This window comes from Poeciliopsis prolifica, unplaced genomic scaffold (assembly GCF_027474105.1).
Source record: "Poeciliopsis prolifica strain line A6 unplaced genomic scaffold, Auburn_PproV2 SCAFFOLD024, whole genome shotgun sequence".
NCBI classification, from domain to species: domain Eukaryota; kingdom Metazoa; phylum Chordata; class Actinopteri; order Cyprinodontiformes; family Poeciliidae; genus Poeciliopsis; species Poeciliopsis prolifica.
In genome coordinates, this window is record NW_026562399.1 from 1,554,459 (window position 1) to 1,568,622 (window position 14,164).

Sequence of the window (14,164 nt, forward strand, 5' to 3'; positions counted from 1 at the left end):
GCTGAGATCAGAAAATTGTTTCAAACCAAAAGCACAAAAAAACGTAACGTTCATTATGAACTTTACTCTGTGCAATTGGATCATTTTAAATCAGACCATCACAATTGGACAACATGGCTAATATTAAGGGATTCTGCTGTTTCTTTGCTTTCTGTCAAACCACTCTCGGCTTTCCCATCTTAATCTTACAGCTCGTAGTTTTAGGAGGTTTGTGACTACTTCCAGAGGTAGTGAGAAGTAATGCTCAACTTTGACCCCATCATTCTGAGTCAGGACATTTTTTTAGTTGGTCTTAAGATTTAAAGAACATGTGTAGATGGTTCCAAGAGACTATGGAACAACGGGTTAATGAGAAAAAAAAGCATCTAAGTTGACTGAACTCAATGGAGGTTTTCTAGGATTCAGAGTAGACATTTGTATGGTAGTTTTCTACAGGATCTGTTGCTCTAGCATGACACCTGGTGGTGTCATGCCACCAGGTGTCATGCTAAATTATAATTAATAATAATTTAGCATGATCACCAGGTGTCATGCTAAATTATTTGAATTTCTTTCTTAGACAGGAACCCAGTTCCTCCATTATCATTATTATTATTGCTGAGTTTATCATTACTCATAAACTCAGCAGGAAGTCTACAGCAGTGTCTGAAAAAGAAATGGGTCACTTAAACTTCAGACCTCAAAATGATTCAAATGCTGTGGTGACACTTCCAGAGCTGTTCAGGAACTAACACCCACAACTTCAGTACCCTGGAGTAGTGATTTAAGAGTGATACCTAAACCTAAACCCCTCCAGATTATTAATTTTATACAATTTAGAATTCTTGAAAATGCCAAAAATATTACACCAGCTTTAACAAAAACCTGTGTCTGCTGCCCTTCTTTTCAAATGCATTAGTGAGCTTTTGTCTCCATCTTGTGATATATAAGAGGATAACATTATGGTTTAGTCCAGAATAAATGCTGTTCAGTTCAGTAGCCATATTGCGGCTGGAATAATAGAAAGTGATTCACAAAACGTGTTTAATTAAGTCCGCATTTTTGTAGACTTTAAAGGAGTAAAAAAATAATCAAGACTTCTAATATTAATTATGGCATAATGACGCAAAACTTGACCAAACTTTATCTATCTATCTATCTATCTATCTATCTATCTATCTATCTATCTATCTATCTATCTATCTATCTATCTATCTATCTATCGAATTTTCAACTATAATATTGAAGCTTGAATAATAACTTAACTGTGAAACTTATCTACCGTAAATATTTAATTTCCTAAGTGTGCTGCTGCGAAATTAAAAGGCCATCTGATCTAACTGTTTACAACGCCATATTCAACGCCTTTTCATAGTAGAAAACGGTTGAAAACTGATGTTTGCTACAACAAATAAGAATATAGATTTTGTAAATTAAGCCCGCCTTCATGAAAAAGTTGGCCAATCACCGTCCAGGGCAAGAACTTCCGCCACACGGACGGAGCATGTTCCATTGTACCGAGCAGTTCTAAAAGAGTGTCGCAGTTTTGGAGGTGTCAACTGTTAGAATTCCGTTAAAGTCGCTTTGATTGTGATGACCAGTTGTCGCTACTTAGTGAAGAAATCAGATGAGGTCGTTGACGACAGAGTAACGGGCGACTGCAGGGACAGAGTGCGGTGGTTCTCACCAAAGGAATTCCATCCAGCCTCAGCGGCGGCTCTTCCACTTTCTTCCGCCGGTTAGCACCGTAGCTAAACAGCGCTAGCCGCGGTTTGTTTTAACTCCGGTGAATCCGATGAGTGGAATGTTTTTAACCCGGAGGCATCTCAGTTCGAGTCGGTCAGAAACAGACGACGAAGGCTGTTAGCTCCGGGATTAGCCGCTAAGCCGAGTTAGCTACTTGGCTAGCCAACTGTCGGGTCGCCTCGTATAAAAACAAACAAAAAAAAACAGCACAGCGTGTAGTGAGTTACAAACGTTGTTCTGGTGAATATTTATTGCTTGGACTTGAATTTTACCGCAACCGCGCAGAATGAATGGGTTCAGCACAGAAGAGGACAGCCACGACGGCCCGCCGGCTCCACCGTTTTACGGCCAGAGCTGCTGTCTGATCGAGGACGGGGAGCGCTGCGGCCGCTCGGCTGGAAACGCCTCCTTCAGCAAGAGAATTCAGAAGAGCATATCGCAGAAGAAGCTGAAGCTAGACATCGATAAGAGTGTAAGATCACTTTGTTTTCTGAATGTTTACTGAAATTTCCGTTAAAAAGGGAGTTTGGGACTCGAACTCCTCAGCTGTTGTCGATCTGCTGGTGTTTACGGAGTCCCGCATGTCGACTTTAACCGTCAGGCGTTATATAGGACAGCACTGTCGGCCCGCGTCATCTTCCAGCCGCCTCACTTTTTTCTAATACACCCCCAATGCTCTGTTTGCTGCTTAATCTCAGTTTTTTGTGGTTTGTAAGCTTTTCTAAAGCTACCAGGGCCAAATTTAGTCGTTTTTTCGAAGACTACAGGGGAATTTGTTAAAGAAGATTCTTCGTGACACTGAACAACTAATGAATCATTTATTCTAATTTGCAAGTTAGATCATAACTGGTAAAGACAGTTGCAATATCGGATAAATCAACAGCTCTCATCATGTTCAAAGCAGCAAACTTCTAGGAAACGTTCAGCACGTTCAATAACAGAATAAAACACGTGTTTGTATTACAAACACAAACATGAGTAACTTGGAAATGTTATTCTTACAAATTCCTAACCTTCAGCTAAAACGCCTTCCATTCACAGTCTCACTAGTTTATTTTCACAAACACTAGTGTAATCTTTGGTTTTATTTATTGATCACGAAGAGCAATTTCTTCATGCTGGAATGATTCAATATAAATATTCCATCTGGATTATTAAACAGAGTAATACTTTGATATAAGTGGGTTAATTAGGTGGTTTATTTGCTAAAATATTTTTCTGCTGTCAGCTATACAACAGGTGTCAACCCATTGTTTTAAAACAGTGTTTGCCTAATTTTAAAGTAAGATTTTTTTGTGAATAAAAGTATTTTCAAAAAGCTGAAAAGGTGACTTTTTCTGGAACTTCAGTATTCTCAAAATCATGGCTTTTTAAAATCTTTGCTATAGCATGATGCCATAATGGTGGCAGACATATGCTTTCATTTCCAATGGTTGAACTGGAGTTGTTTTCCTACCTTCCAGGTGCGGCATCTCTACATCTGTGACTTTCACAAGAACTTCATCCAGAGCGTTCGCAACAAGAGAAAGAGGAAGACGAGTGATGATGGAGGGGAATCCCCTGACCACGATGTGGAAGTCCCTGAGGTAAGCGGGTTAAAGCGGACTCCTGCAACTAGTCAACGCTTTCACTCCAGCTGGCGTGTTTAAATGTTGTTTCAAAAGTAAACTCGTTAATATTCTAAGATTTGATTTAATGCAGGGTTGAAGGAGATCCAGCAAGATTTAGATTTGCAAAGTTTTATCTGTCACATTTCTTTGGACAGATGAGACCAGCATAGAGATGTTCAGTAGCAATTGACAGCATCATGTCAGGTGGCAATCAAACACCTCAAACCACATGTGAGGCAAGGTGGTGGGAGGGTGATGATTCGAGTTTGTTTCACAGCTGCATGACCAAAACATCTGAAGTCATGGGAATTTTCTTCACACAGTTTTCCTAAATGTTTTTATTATAAAGCCAATTGTTCACTTCCTCAAAGTTGCCATTGGTCAAAGAACAGATCAAAAGATCGTCTTCTGCTTCTCGACGTAAAACGTTCTCATCGCTGTGTTGGTGTTTTCAGGTGGATCTGTTCCAGCTGCAGGTGAACACACTGAGACGCTACAAGCGACACTACAAGCTGCAGACGAGACCCGGCCTCAACAAGGCTCAGCTGGCAGAGGTAAACACACACACACACACACACACACACACACACACCACACACACACACACACACACACAGCCTTCTATTAATAGCAAGTTACACATCAGCTTCTGTATTCAGTTGCAAACTCTTTTACAGACTGGTCAGCTCCTTCAGTTTGTCTTAAATGTGTCTTGTTATTGTGTTTTTGAGTTTTATCATGCATGATAAAAGTTTTGTCTTGATTTAACAAAAGGTGCGCTGTGCTCAAACTCAGTTGGAACTGCATTAACATGTCCAACGACTTTAAATAAATTTTCCGCTGGCTTCTGAAGTTTGGTGTCAGTTTCAGTTTATGGATAGAAAACAGGCCTTCATTTATTCTGGATAGGTAAGCCATTTGTAGTGATTTTCCACATAATTCAGCAGGGGGTGCTCTATAAGTTTCTGTGATGTGTTAGTGATGTGGAAATTCATATTTTGAGATACATATAAATGTGTTTGAAATGGTTGGATGGAGAGAAAAGGTTCATCAGCCTTTTACTAACTACTTCCCGTTTTGAGCGGTGAAAATTGTTTACCCACAAACTATTTGCTGGGTCCAGAAGAAATTTCCAAAACTGCTTAAACTGTAATAATAAAGTCAAATAAGGTCTATTTGATTTCCATCCTTAGCAGAAATTTAATAAGGCAGAGGAGAGGATTAAGTATTTACCGGAACAGATGGACATTTATCATTTATTGTGAAAAGTCTCTTACTGTGATAAGAATTTTGGCTTATCTTTTTTATGATAAATAAATAACAAAAAAGAAAAGCTGATGGTATGATCACAAATGTTCTTCTGACTTTTTTCTCCACTTTTGGTTCTGTTAGGGTATCAATAAAAATGATTTGCATTTAAAATATGATGAAATGCAGTTACTTTCCAGATGGTGATATAAATCACTGTTTTAAAGGGACTGTATTATGTCTTTTCCTAGCCACAATCAAGTAACTGTCACCGTAACTTGTAATAAAAATGCCGTGTATCAAATATGGCAAAAAAAGAAGTCTTACTCTGCAATTTAACGCCTTTAAATTGGGCCTTTGTCTCTTGAAAAACACCTCTTTCTACCTATAACAGCATAACAACCCCTCTGTTAACCATTTAAGAATATTTTTACCAGCGTTGCAGTGAGAAGTAGCTGATATAATGAGCTCAGTATATTTATTGGCAGTTCCACCTGGTGTTTGCTAGTTGCTGCTGGCTAGTCTGAAGGAAATGAGTGGAGGAGTTGAAATGGAATACTGTTCTGAGAGGCAGAAGCTTGGAAACTGTTGCTCAATTGATGGTGGCGCTATGAATGCTGTGCTAATCGTCATCTTCTAAGTTTGTCTCGCCCAGCCCAAGTTAAGATAATGTGATGTGACCCAGCTTGATATATTTCACTAGTCTAGCTCGGGAGCTTCACCTCAAATTATCGCCTTTTGATTCATTTTTAGCCTATTTTCTGTTTCCCCTCAGACTGTGAGTCGTCACTTCAGGAATATACCTGTGAACGAGAAGGAGACGCTCACCTACTTCATCTACATGGTGAAGAGCAGCAAGAGCCGCCTGGACCAGAAGGCCGACGGAGGCAAACCGCTGGACTAAGCCTCCCTCTGCCGTAACCCCAGCAACAGCTCCACACCAAACCTGGACACCACTATCAGCAGCAGCTCCGCCTCCGTCCCCTTCCTACTGTCGGACCAGAACCTTTGCCGTCCTCTCAGGACGTTAAACAGAACTGGAGGAGACATGGAGGAAGGACGAGTTTGCTTTCTCGCCGTCACCCACCTCTCCATAAAGTGTGTGGAGAAGCAGGGCTCACTGCGGAGATTTATGTCGTAATACTGTAAAAAAAAATAACAGCATCTGATCCGAAATAACTCAGCTGAATGAAATGTACAATATTGCTGCCTTAAGAGTTTAAAAAAGGAGAAACAAAAAACACTTTGTTGGTTATTATTTTTTTTTCTTTTTTTAGCTGGTGAATAGACTGTTAACACATCCAGAGGGAGGCTGGAAGGGAAGGGGTTGAAACAAATGAAATGTTTGAAAAAGGACACAGTCCAGGCTCAGGTTCGCTTTCCAACTCAGATCTAATCACATCATCGGTAATAATGTGTAAAATGAAATTTAAAAACCTGAAGGCAGTTCTGTTGGCCTGTTTTCAAATGGAATGTGACTGGATGGTGAGGAATGGTGCAGCGCTTTGAGCCTCTTTTTCCTCAGTAGAACGTTCTTTTGTTGGTACACACTGATTTATTTCTGTTCGATTTTCTTTTTAGTTCTGCTTTTACTCTGTGTTGTCTGAAGATGCCTGCATATTTAACAATGAACTGAAACCTCCACCAGGATAAAATCTGATTTTTTTTAATACTTCAGAGCAGAAGAATAACAGGAAGATGTTATCCAACTTTTTCTCCCAGTTTGTAAGAATTGATTACTGGGAAATGTTTATCTTGATGCCATTCCTCCATCAAACTTACTGAAATTCTTAAAGTCTTCACATTTCATTTCCATCTGAAATAATAATGTGAAACAGCAGAACCTTCATATTCTTCAGAACCATCGTCCTCCAGCTATTCTTGTGGACTGAACTCACTTTAGGATTTCTGTTGCATTTTTCTTTGCTTTTTTTTGTTTTCCACTCTGTTGTACCTTTTGTTTTGTTTTTGGCTTGTAGGTTTTTTAGTGTCATGTAGATAACATCCGTCTTTATTAACACACAGGTCATGCCTCATTATACTGACTGTTGTATTAGAAAGAAAAGAGAAGAAAACATATTTAAGTATGACTGCGTACTGCTCTTAATATTATTAATAAATGTATTGTACAGGCAGAAGAGATTTTAAGGTTTTTTTCAGGAGACTCTAAGGTTTTAGCAGGTGGTTGTTCCATTCCTGTGGTTTTAAAAACTCAACAACTCAAGTAGATTCAGCCCCTGAATTTGGACTTCTTTGGATTTTTCTCTTTAGGGGTCACCACAGTTCTTTTTTCTCCCCACGGTTCCTGAATTTGGACATATCTTATATTTAACTAAATATTTGTTGATCAGTTGACCTGTATGACATATGATCAAATCAAAATAGAAGCATTAGAAGCAATAGAAGCATTATTCCTTACATTCAACTTTAACTTGATTATTGAAAATGACCTAAATGTTCAATCAATGAATTTAGAAATGAAGTGGTTTGTTTTTGAACTTGAGAAACTGCCAAGTTATGAAAATATAAGTTTCAGATCACATCAAAAGTTATCGCTAAAGTTAACAGTGAAACAAAGATTGAATTCAAACCCAACAACAATCACAGTCAGGTCAATAGAGTTCAAATTAATCCAAAAGAAAAGTGCAACTCCTAACAATGAGATTCACTTCAATGTAACCTCTTATCCTGAGAGAGCGTGAGGTGACGGATGACAGAAGAAATGACTTTCTTTCATAGATAGAAACTTGCAGAATTGCCTCGGTGTCTGGCAGAAGCACCTGACAGAAGAGGATCGGAAGTGGATGAAAATCTTTTTTGCCTTTTGAGAAAACGATTTACTATTTTTATTGAAGGTAAGGCAGCAGCGTGTTTCCCAGAGGTGGTAGGATACAGACTCTGGAAAGTTTCAGAGACATAAAACCGCCACCAGGGGTCACTGCTGCTCCCTCTGAAATAAAAGGATTTATTTTAGCTTTTTAGTGTTTGGAAACTTTCTCAGTAAGAACATGCGTGTTTATTTTCTGTAAAACAAATACATAACTAAACCAGAACATCCAAAATACTTTAGAATACTTTCAATATTTTCAATTATTTTAAAGTGCTTTCGGAGTCAAACACCTGAGAGATCAAAGCCAAAAATAAATTGATCAAAGTGCTGAATAAATTGCTAGTGTGGCAACTGTTTTCAACCAGTGGAGATTCCAGAAGTGAGAATTACAACAACAAAAACATGGATTAAAAATAAAATGTTCACTTTTGCATCTACTTAAAAAAAAAAAAAAAAGCTCGAATTATCATACGAGTTCTGGTCATAAACTTTAATTTTTCGCCTTTGAAAAATAATTTCAGAAGAGCTTTTGAGTCCATATAAATGATGTAGTTTTGTTACAGAAAAATCAGACGCTTAATATGAACAAAACCACTGGAATCACAAGTATAATGTCATGAAATAATCCATTTATTTATGGAACCAAATATACTTTCACATCTAACACACATTTCCATTAACACTGCGCACAATAATAAACATTTTATTCCACGTGTTTGTTTGTTTGTTTGTTTTTTTGTTGTTGTTTTTTTTTTTTTTTTACATTGACCGTTTTTACATGTCGGGAGTGAAAAGCTGCGTTAATGTTAATGTCTCACTCTCGGCGTGTTCCTCTGGACAGTGACATTTACAGTACTGAGGTAGATTCAATGAATTCAACAACAACAAGAGTCTGCAGAGTTTACACCGGCGGAGAGGCAAAGTAAAGCTGTGACGTGATGTTGTTTTAGTGTCGTCAAGTCAAAACGGATCTCCGAATTTAAATAAAGTCCAGGTTAAATTAGAAATGAAATAGTGCGGATCAGTGAGAAGTTTCTGGTCGCTGGAACGACTGAAGAGAAGCGACAGTAAAACGTCGAGTGTCTTAAACGATGAAATCGGTTTGTGATTGGTTAAACATTTTCAACAGGAAAGATTACGAATCAGTGGAAAAAACAGTGTCAAATGTACCGCATTTCTTACCTTGTTATTATCACAATAATCAACAGACTTAAAACAGAAAACTTTGCGCAATGAGGGAAACGACAAAAACCATGGAAGACCAGAGAACAAGGACACTGATGTGTTTGGCAACATCTGCTTTGAAGTGAAGACCTAAAGAGAAACAATTAAAAAGCACAAATATCTCTATCGTATTATAATAATTATTATTATTATCGTGGGGAACACAGTAATGAGCAGCGTCTCTGCAGCTCTTTCTATCCGCGTTGCCCTTTGATTTTCCCCCTTTTAGCGCTTCACTGCGCATGCACAGCGGTGTGTTCGGCCTAAGTCAGTGTGTGTGTGTGTCTGTGTAGGGGTGTGTGTGTGTGTGTGGGTGTGTGTGTTGGGGGCGGGGGGGTGTTTTCTGAGGAAGTCACTGGTTGAGCTCCAGGGCCCAGACCTGCTGCGGCCACCCGGTCCGGCCCTTCACCTTCTTTTCGCCTCCAAAAGTCTCCTGCAGGCCGTCGGTCTGTGGGGGCAAAAACAGCGCCATCATCATTATCATCAAGATCATCATCATCATCATCATCATCATCATCATCATCATCATCAACATCATCATCATCATCATCATCATCATCATCAACATCATCGTCAACATCAGCAGCTCCAACTGCAGGAGCGGCTGACTCATTCTCTGGTCATTTGGACTCTTCACCACAGAGTCTCTGTCTGGATGCTTCAGTGATCAGCATGACTTCTGGCCAATCCATGGGCCTCGGATCCCATGAATGTTGAACATATATCTGGACTCTGCTCCCTGATTAAATATTTATTCAATTCACACAGAAAAATCGAGGTAACTTTCAATCTAAATGACGCAAAAAAAAGTTCGTGGATGCGTAAAGGTTGTCGGAGTTTATCACATGATAAAACCAAGACCAGATTCAGCGTCTGTATTTTCTTCAATTTCGATAAAACCTGGTTAACTTTCAACCATGTTTATTTCCACTACTATTAAGTGGATTCAATCCTTAACACCCGATTTAACAATAATAATAATAATAATAATAATAATAATAATAATAATAATAATAATAATAATAATAATAATAATAATAATAATAATAATAATAATAATAAAGAAATGGATCAGATACAGTTGTTTTCCATCTTAATGTGCACTCACAAACACGTAGACATTTTTATAGACCGAATGATGATAAAATACATCGACCGAGGAGAATTTAATTTAGTTTTTGTTGTAAATAAGTTGAAAGATACCGAAATAAAGATGTGATTTGATCCCTTAATGAAGTTGGAGGATGGCTGGGTTGATCCAATGGACAAACCAGGCTTCACGTGTTTTGTTTAGGCTAAATCTGGATTCAACCAATGGGGTAAGAGCACATTGTCACTGCTAAAGTTTATGGAGTTCTGAAAGTGCCACAATTGAATAAACCATCAACATTGACTTGTTTAGCTTTTATTTTAAAGTTTTAACTGCAACACATTGATCAATAGCACTTTTGAATTTGTTGTGCAATTACAGAATGATAATCAACAAAATTAATAAATAAATTAATAAAATAATTACTTAAATGTGTTATCATGCATTTAAAAATGACCAAACACACAAATTATTTATTAAGTTTGTAAGTAATTAAATATGTCACTAATGAAAAAGTGGGAGGAGCCAATAATGTTATGCAGATCATCATGATTGGCCTGAACCGGACCTGATGTGTGTATTGTCCAGTTAGACGCTAAAAGACGTTTTATATCTGAATATGCATACATGTGGAGTTTGATATGCACAATGTGAATTATTTATATTCAGCTACAATATGAATAGGATTTCTAGGGTGTGATAAATATTTCACAAATATATACTAATTGTTCAATAGTGATGAACCACTCAGTTTAATTCAATTTTTGTAAATTAGACCATAATTTACAAAAATAAGAGATGATAATTTTACTGAAGATGTCGGTCCTTTAACAAATCAGGACGACTGAATCTGTCGTGTGTTAATATCAATAAAATCTCAGAACAGAAAGACGCCATGATTACATGGGTTTTAACAAATAAATCTACTGAATAAAAAACAAAAAATCAAGAGCAGTCATTCAGTTAGTGGTTGAGAAAGTTTCATTGTTGGAGCAAGAATTTAAGTTTCCATCCTGCTTAACAGCTTTATCACCAAAACCAAGTCTGAACCTCCTGGCTCTTACAGAGCTGTTGCTAATCTAGTTTTGATCATCAGGTGTGATGTTTGCCAATTGTTCCAATAGATACACAATGAAGAAAACTGAATATTTGTGAGAATGTAAGTATTTTAGTTCATTTGAAGTAATCAGATGTTTAAAATGAGTTGGCAAATTACCTAATTAATTCAAGAGTTTTAATCAGATAAACTGACATGAGTTCTGAATTACTGAGTTAAATCTACCAAAGTAAAATTGTTATAAACAGTGAGACCAAATGTACTGATTAAATTCTAGCAGTTTGTTTTATCAGTGCACTTCAGCTGCTCTTAACCAGCTGTGTGTTTGAACGTTGCATCACATGCTGGGTTTTGTTTGCACGTTCAGTGTTTTCCTGTTTAGAGTTAATGCAGCTCATCTTGCTCTAAATAATCCAAATGAAGCTTTCCTCATCCCAGCCTGTTAACAATGTCACAGTCTGACTAATAATAGCAACTTCAAACAATATCTATTCTGTCAAGATAGTTTGCAGCCATAACATTTTGTCTTATGTAAAATAAAGTGAAGCTTTACAAGCTGTACAGCTGATTTGTGGTAATTCGGGCGTTTTATTTATCTAAAAGTGAAAGTGAAGAACTCTGCTCATCATGTTTCGGAATTAGTTTCAAATAATCCCTAAAATGTCTCTGATGCACTCGAACGATTAGATTATTTTATTCTTTTTTTGTAATGAGTATGGTTATTTATAAGAGGAAAAAAAATAATTTGACCGGCTTAGAATACACTCTACATGTTTTTTTTTTTGTTTCTTTGTTTGTTTGTTTTTGTTGTTGTTTTCTTAAATTTTAAGTATTAAAAGTATAGCTTTAGAAATGATTTCCTAACGTTTTTAATTTAGCCAAATTCTGATTTTTTATTTATTTATTTGTACATTATGTACAAAAAAATGGTGCATAATTTTTAACAGTTAAAATCTCAGACAAAAAACTTTGAAGGCAAAAATGCTTCGTATATTTCAGGAGATTTTCCAGGTTAGTCAGACGCTCTGTAAACATTTCCATCTCTGCAGATGTTTTCACTCTGACTCAGACTTACAGGCAGCCTAAGTAAGTCATAGCAGAAAAAATGCTTCGGATTGGGAATAATTTCCAAAATCATGACAATCCAGGAGGCTCCAGCAAACAAAACTCACCAGCTCTCGTTTCCTTTTCAAATCCCGCGTTTCAAATTTCTTAATCTCGGCCTTAAAACCCTCCGTCTCGCCGGAGTCTTTGGCCAGCACGTCCATCAGATACGCGATGTAACTGGTCGCCAAACGCAGAGTTTTGATTTTGGACAATTTGGTGTCTGCGGGGACGTTGGGAATACACTCCCGGAGCTCCGCGAAAGCCGTGTTGATGCTCTCCGTCCTGCGGCGCTCCTTCTTCGGCCCGGACGCTCTCCTCTTTCCCATCCCCGACTGGAGCCCCTCGAGCCGGCCGTCGTGCGCTGCTCCATGCGCGCCCAGCTCCGCGGACGGCGTGTAGGGCGCCTGGATCTGGAAGTCCGCGGGCACCTCCCCGTGGTTCACCACCCAGCTCTGGAAGTACGGCGCGTCCTGGTGGCACCGCTGGACGAACGGGAAAGGTTCGTGCATCAGGTGGTGGTGGTGGTGATGCTGGTAGCCCCCGATGAGGTTCATGCTGTGCCGGGAAGAAAATGCGCTCGTTCGCCTCCCCCCTAAACCGTCTCTGCTCGGGGATCACCAGCGAGCAGAACTCATTCGAAACTTGGTCGAGGATTCTCCTAAATTCATTTACAAGCTTAAAACAACAAAGACTCGATTTATTTCACATGGTCCAAGATTCTTAAAAAGCTCAGCCTTAAAAAGTATTCCAGGGATGAAACGTCAGCGATGCGCCGCCGTCCCGATGAAACCTCTTTTCCCGAAGAGGACGCAATGACCTGCAGGAGAAATTTGACCCAGCTGAAGGTGTGAGGCCCCAGGTTTATATGAGCTGGATGTGAGCGTGAGAAAGAAGCAACCAATGGAGGAAATGGGAGGAGAGTTTGGAGAGCTTTGGAAGAACATGGTGCCAGAATATCACGGCACCAGAACGCAGGAACCAAAACATCTGCTTCACTGGCACCAGGTTTACATGGACAGGCATGAGTTTGATTCCTTACTTTTTCTTTTTTTCATTGATGTTTTAATTCGGAGACTTTTGTGATGCAAATGATTTTACGGGCCATCTTGAGATAGATGCTAAGGGACGGCAGAGTTCCTTTTTCTCTTTCTTTTAATGTTCTCTCTTTTCATACATAAAAGATATTTTCTCAAAATATTAATTTCTTATTACAATTTTTTTTCTTACAAGTTATTAGCAGAATTACTAATATTGTAATTTTTTAATGTAAGAATTTCTTGTCATGCATGGAGCTGATATTTCCGATAAGCAGCTTTAATTTGATTTTGAAACAACAATCATTGCATGGCAATAATCGGTTCATTTATTTGATTTGTGTATTAATTCATATTTTTATTCATTCATTTATTTATTTATATATAAAATTATATATTTATTTATTTCCATTAATTTCGTTTCTCATGTCACCAAAGTCCTTTAAGATACTTTCACATTTAAAACGAACTTTGCTGAGTATGTTTTCACATATCAACGTCTCTGAAGTCCATTTTGCATGTATTTTTTAAAAAAGTGAATAAAAAACCCCCAAAAAACTAACATTTATGTTTTACATTATATCGCACGTGCTCAGTTTAATGTACTTCAAAAGTACAATTCATATTTTGTTCTGTTTATGTTTAAGGCCAGGTTCATTTCTTTGTTTCGCTACTTTCAGTAAAAGCGGAAACGTTTTAAAAGGCCAAATAACGATTATTTTATTTGATCGAAATTCCTGATTGATCAACATTTTCCATATTAAAAAACCCCGCTTTCATGTAGTCATAAAAACATTGTTGCAACAGCGATTATTATTATTATTATTATTATTATTATTATTATTATTATTATTATTATTATTATTATTATTATTATTATTAATGCTGTTCTTGGCCTGTCTCTGCTGTTCCGCCCCGGATGCCCTCGCACCTTAAACACATCATCTTATCGCCATCGACCCCCAAAAACATTATCCCATTACATTACGTGACCTTGGCGCTATTTGGGAACCATTTACGGCGGCGTCTTATCTAAATACAGCCATAAATCAGGAGGGGTCTCCCTGCTGCTGGGGCACAAGAGACTATTCCATAAAAGCTCTCCTGGCCTCTGCGCACTGTTTACAGCGCGCCCTGTTTGCGCATATTTTACCGTTCCAATAAATAATCCGCACGTCCCCCTGTTGGAGGGGCCTGCGCCGAGATCAGCTCAGGTTTTTAATCTTTCAAATGCCAAAC

General features: G+C 38.1%; 2 protein-coding genes across 2 annotated transcripts; one reads left to right on the forward strand and one right to left on the reverse strand.

Annotated features, from left to right (window-relative positions):
* The first annotated feature begins 1,463 nt into the window (after positions 1 to 1,463).
* On the forward strand, positions 1,464 to 6,736 carry sap30l (sap30-like). The gene is made up of 4 exons (XM_055046907.1): positions 1,464 to 2,197; positions 3,189 to 3,311; positions 3,791 to 3,889; positions 5,359 to 6,736. The coding sequence occupies exons 1-4, from the start codon at positions 2,012 to 2,014 to the stop codon at positions 5,485 to 5,487; spliced, it is 537 nt and encodes a 178-aa protein (XP_054902882.1). The 5' UTR covers positions 1,464 to 2,011; the 3' UTR covers positions 5,488 to 6,736.
* Positions 6,737 to 8,020: 1,284 nt separating this feature from the next.
* On the reverse strand, positions 8,021 to 12,747 carry hand2 (heart and neural crest derivatives expressed 2). The gene is made up of 2 exons (XM_055046680.1): positions 11,957 to 12,747; positions 8,021 to 9,085 (listed from the first exon to the last, which is right to left on the reverse strand). Exons 1-2 carry the CDS (start codon positions 12,443 to 12,445, stop codon positions 8,990 to 8,992), a joined length of 585 nt encoding a protein of 194 aa, XP_054902655.1. The 5' UTR covers positions 12,446 to 12,747; the 3' UTR covers positions 8,021 to 8,989.
* Positions 12,748 to 14,164: the final 1,417 nt, after the last annotated feature.